The sequence below is a fragment of the Danio rerio genome, chromosome 11, assembly GCF_052040795.2.
Source record: "Danio rerio strain M-AB ecotype USA chromosome 11, GRCz13ab, whole genome shotgun sequence".
NCBI classification, from domain to species: Eukaryota; Metazoa; Chordata; class Actinopteri; order Cypriniformes; family Danionidae; genus Danio; species Danio rerio.
Genome location: NC_141031.1, coordinates 37,747,087 through 37,753,124, shown reverse-complemented (window position 1 = coordinate 37,753,124; position 6,038 = coordinate 37,747,087). Strand labels below are relative to the sequence as shown.

Here is a 6,038-nt window from a genome sequence, read left to right as displayed (position 1 = left end):
TCCAGTTTCAGTGTATTTGACTTCCAAAACTTCCTAAAGCACACAAAATAAGCAAAGAAAAAATCTACCGATATCAAACTTTTAAAATGTTGAGCATAATCTCCCTTTTTTTGCTAGATTTTGTCTTCCTTGATTTAATGACGTCAAGATTCATATCAATTTGTTTCAATTGAAATATACTGTCAACACTAACTAATATTCTTTAATAAAAGAATCCTGCAAGTAGTCATTTACACAAGTGTCACACATGAAGATTCATGCGGCCTGCCTGCTAAAACTGTAATGAATAGTCACTGTTTACTGCGTCCAGATCCTCCGCTCGCCTAGAGAGGTGAGGAATTCAAATGAAGTAGCCAAAGGTCGTTTCTGTGGAGTTTTTGAGGTGTCCTCCAGAGTGTGTGCACAGGCCTTCTGTCAGACCCAGCACCAGTCATCGCATCTGCAGTCAGCCTGCGTCACAGACCGTCACACACACACACACACATACACACACACACACACACACACATTTCCTTGGCAAGCGAGTGCTATAATCAGGGAGATCTGACCTTCACACACATACGAACCTATTCTCACTGAATCCAACCTATTTATCATCGTTAACACACACACAGTTAAACTAGAGGATTCCAGTGTGTGATTCGGAAATCCTGAGGGATGTATTGATCCTAGAGAATCTGCACACATACTGTACTCAAACTGGCAGAAATCATTACCAGGGGCCAAACTGATGCGGTTGCTAAAGCGAATGCCCTCGTGCCCACATTGAAACTCTGGTATTTGACAAAAAGAAAAAGAGATGCGTTGATAGGGGTGTTTTTGCAGACTACACTAATCAACCAATCCTTTTCCCCTTGGCTTCTCAGTGCAGACCTTTGCACACACATTGCTTTTGCTCTATCTTTTTTTATATTATCTTGTATCCCTAAGGACAGTTTTTATTTTTCTAATGCATTTTTGCTGTAATGGAGCTCTTATATAAGTATTATCTTAGTCTCTATCATAGGTGTTTCTCCTAAAACAGCTTAAGATTCATAAAAATTAGACAGAAAAAAGGCAAATGTTGAAATACATCACACTGTAAAAAATCTGTAAATTAAAAGGTGCCCATAGCTTGTGATTTATGTTTATTTACACTTTGGGTTGTATAAATGGCACTCAATTAGCACCACTAACATCTTTTAATGCTGAAAATTAACTTTTGACATTTTTATTAGTTTGAAACTGTTGTATGAGATCTTATATACTGTATTTAGATACCTCTACCCAGTAGAACAATGATATGACAAAAGTTTTTATGTATTAAGTTAATAAAGTTTTAACTAATTTCTTTTTTGTTAAACAAAATATGATTTTTAATTGGTTTGACTTATGTAACTTGTGATGACTAGTTAATTTCATTCAGCTAAATATATTTTTATAGTGCACATTAAATAACCCCCTTTGTAGTTGGTGTTTTGAAACGTAAAGAAAGTAATGGCAGCTCAGGTCAAGTTCCCATAGAGCAATTCATGAGCTACAGGCAGCAGATTTTTGAATTATTATTTCTTGTGACAGCATATAATCCTTGTTTTTTGCAATGTTTTATTGGTACTTTTATTTAGAAAGCATTCATAAAATAAACTCATTTGTAATGTAAGATTTTATGTGTCCTATTCTCTCACACCAGAGTGTGTTTTATTTAAGTACTGTGCATAAACATGTAAATACAAAAAAACTGACAGTTACAATACTATTTACAACATTTAACCATACTGTATTTTAATGCTTCTATAATGCTATTTTAATGGCCTAGTTTTGTTTTGGAATTGAAGACCAAGTGTAAACCAAGAGGCAACAGCCCGCTCTACCAATGCAGAAGTAACTGAAACTGCAATTCATCAAAACTCGGCTAGGCCTGGCTCTATGATAGAGCACATTTCTATTGACCCCACTGTTAAAATGGCCAACTTTACAGCAGAAAACGTGTTTACAGCCTGGTACAAAGAACGATTTTGGTGTATAAAGCTTATGTTAGACTTCACGATAACTGTAAAGGGGGTCAATTCTTTTTAAGAACTCATCCGTTTTGTTTATATTAAGTTATATTAAGTCTACATAATTAAGGGTGTGGCCACTTGAATGACAGCTAGGTCTTGTTGGTCACCGTCACTTCACCTCAGCTGATTCCGGCTGATTAGCTGCTGAACTCTGCATATACATCGTACTTTTGTTTTGTTTTATGTGACTTTACACAGTCAGTTGTGTTTTAGAGTTATTTCTTACATTTATCAGACAATATGGCATGCTGTGTGCACTTACTTGTGCTTACAAACCATTCAAGTGGCCTCCATTTTCCTGGTGATGGAAATTTTTAAATACTTATACCATCTCTATAAATGCATTTGTTTATTTAATATAATTTATCATTTATAATTTTCTTTAGACCTGTATTGCACTCTAGAATCTGACAAATTGATTAGCTGTAGGCTCTAGAACAGTCATCTGCCATACAGTGTTATGCCTGGATTTCATAAATTGTCTTGCATGTACTAACAAAGACTACATTTGAAGTATTTGGAAGTATTTTGTGCTTTCCTCCTGTAGAAAAATGTCATAGGAACAATGCTTAGTGACTCAATGTATTACAACAGTGCTTTTAAAAGTCTAAACACTTTATTGATATTGTATACAACCAAGCGCAAGTGGTCAGAACATAAACAAGTCACAGGTAATGAAGTATTAAGTGTTTCTCCCAAAGAAAAACCCATTTAAGCAAAATGCTAGCAGGTGTCTGTAGCTCCGCTCACGCTCTGTTTCTTTGCCCTTTTTCGCTTACTCCTGGTCGGTGCGATGATGTGCAAACAAAATGGCAATGGTTGGCCACTGCCACTTGTAGCATCATTTGCACTCGTCATGAAACCTATGGATGACATCAAGGATACTACGACCATATTTTTTACAGTCTATGGTGTGAAGACACCCAAAAAAAATTTTCAGCTCTAAAATCATACTTTTAATCACATGAACAAGTACAGAACACCTCTTCTGAATCTTTAGATGAGACTTATTTGAGTCATTAAACTAATCAATCATTTGGTTTCCATTTAATATCCCTGTTGTCTAACAAAAACAATCAAAGACAGATTGCATCTTTTATTTACCTTTTTGGCAAATCTTTTTGTGTGCTGTTGCTCTGAGATGATTAAAATGGGTCACACGGTAATCCAAAGACTTGATGTGGCCAATAAACAGTGGAAAAAAAAACACGATGACAAATTCCCCTTGCTTTCGGAGAAGTTTAAACACACTTACCCTGATGGATTATCCACCTTGAGAAAAGCCTGGATGACCAGCGGAAACTCATACTTTACTATGTACAAGTAGCTGGACATGGCTGTGAGAAGAAAGAGAGACAGGCTGTGAGATTCACGCACACACACACACACACACACACACACACACACACACACACACACACACACACACACACACACACACACACAACAGTAAACACCCTAATCCAGGACGCATTGGTCTACACCAGGGGATTGTGGTTATTATCCTGGAAGCAAATGTCACAGTAATGAAGAGAATCCGTTCTATATTTAGTTTCATAAACATGCACCAAACGCCAAAAAGCTCAAGGTCTTTTTCCATGACTGCAAAGTAAATCACAGTTCATATGACAAAAAACTTAAAAAATTAAATGTTAAACATTAAAAAGAAAAGTATTAAATTATAAAATATAATAATAATAATAATAATAATAATAATAATAATGCTATAAAATAGACTGAAAGAGACTGTAATTTTTTGTCAATTTTAAGTATTTAGTAAAGTAATTATTGCAGTAATAAATTTAAGTAAAAGTAATTACAAAATAATTACAATTAATTAATTTGTAATTTTTTTACAATAAATTAATTACAGAATAATTACAAGTAAAGTTTGACGTAAAATGACTGACATAAAATTTGTTATTTTGTTCTCCATTTCCTGGAGAAGAGTCATGCAGTTGTAGGGTTTGCCATCATACACTTTACAGCAATAAGGTTCAGAAGAATTCCTCTATTCTTTTTTAGAGGAATTTAGGATTTAGAAAAGGTAAATATGCGCTAGGTACAAAACTACAACTTGTGAATGGGTGGCAAACTAGTTTTTTTTTTTTTTTTTTTGGACCAGAACATCCTGGTGCTCCATCACCTTTGCTCTCTATACTTCTATACTAGAGTAAAGCAGTGATTGGTTAGTGATTAGTTAAGAAATTAATGTAAGCACATGTGAGGAGTGTGTGTGTGATCTGCTGGATAAGTGCTGCATTTTAATTGATTGTGTTTGAAAAATAAAAGCAAGTAGCATCCTGTTAGATTTTTGTGTTGTAGGTAAATAGTTGTGTGAAGTGTTTTGAAAAAGTGCTTTCTGCTATTGAAAAGTCCAAGGCTGAGAAATAGCTCCTGGTTTTGGAGATTTGGAGTGTAGTTTTGCATTTTGAGGGAGATATTTCAGAAATCGCATGACAAGAAAAGATTTTGTGTGTAAGAAGTTGGAAAAAAAACTGTAAAATAGTAATTAAAACATTAACATAAGTTTATGTGTAAAGTGAATGAAACAAAATGTAACAGCATGCCAAATAACATTGAAGTTAGGTTGAATTTAACATGAAATTTGACATATTTTACTGGACATCTGCAAACTTTAAATAAATGAAAGCTACATTATTGTTACTTGATATATATGTATGTGCATTAGTAAATAAGACTGGAATCGTTTTATGTAAAAAAAAAAAATCATGCAATTTTAGGTTGACAGAACTTTAGATTTTAATTCATTTGGTGTTCTAATTTTTTAAAGTGTAAGACATTGAGTTAACTTGCATAATTAAGTATACATGACTAAGGTTTCTTTTTCATTTTACAAACAGCTTTAAGCTTAATATATTTAAAATGAATGATTTAAAAATGATGCATATACCGTATATTTTAAGTAAATACAACACAATTTTACTAGTGTACTTGCACATACACTCATACACTGTTTATAAACATTTTAAGAAAAAAAAACAATTAAATGCTAATTAATTATGCTAAATATATAATTTATGCTAAAACGAGATTGTAATATTAACATAAATGTGTGCTGAGATAAAGTGCAGCCTGAGAAAATGAGGACAACACAGAGGAAGGGGAGGAAAGGTTACTGTGAGAATGAAGGAATAAAAAATAACAGAGCAATGACCTACAGTGTAAATGAGAAACATGACATTGCGATCCATCTAAGTCCAGTCAGTTTCTCTGTTGAGCTGTATAGGTGTGCTTTGCCCTTGACGGGGGTCACAAAACAATACATTGTGTCTCCTGAGATGTAACTGTTTGACAGTGCCTCACCTCCAATGTTCTGCAGGGTAATCGCAATGCCGGCTGCCATCTTGCCTGGTGTGCCGAAGGCTCGGTAGCCCAGTTGTTCATAAGCTCTAATGCCTGACAACAAAACAAAAAGAGGTTAATGAACACACTACAAAACACAGCAATATGATAAAAGACATAAATAAAATATAATATTTCCTTTAAGGTATTAATATTATTTTATTGATATTAAATAGTGTTAATAATATCCATTCATTTAAAATAGTTTAGGATTGTAATAATAATCAAAAATACAAGAATTAGTAATGATAAATATTTCTGACAAAAATAATATCAAATATAAAATGCATAATTTTGTCTAATTTAGTTTCTTTGACAAATTGCTAAAGACATAAATAAAATATAAAGTCTCTTTATCTTATAATATTTACTTATTCATTTTCCTTTTGACTTAGTCCCTTAATTAATCAGGGGTCGCCATAGCAGAATGAACCGCCAACTTATCCAGCATGTGTTTTACACAGCAAATGCCCTTCCAACATTGGGAAACACCCACACACTATCGCAAACACTAAGGCCAATTTAGCTTATTCAATTCACATATGTCGCTTGTCTTTGGACTGTGGGGAAACCGGAGCAACCGGAGGAAACCCACACAAACACGGGGAAAACATGCAAACTCATCACAGAAAT

General features: G+C 34.0%; 1 protein-coding gene across 1 annotated transcript in view; it reads right to left on the bottom strand.

Annotated features, from left to right (window-relative positions):
* Nucleotides 1-2,636: 2,636 nt before the first annotated feature.
* The window catches only part of slc38a3a (solute carrier family 38 member 3a), a 53,722-nt gene continuing 50,320 nt past the window's right edge, over nucleotides 2,637-6,038 (bottom strand). Inside the window, 2 exon segments of the mRNA NM_001098765.1 lie at nucleotides 2,637-3,376; nucleotides 5,367-5,459. Coding sequence (NP_001092235.1) covers nucleotides 3,291-3,376; nucleotides 5,367-5,459 — 179 coding nt within the window. The 3' untranslated portion in view covers nucleotides 2,637-3,290.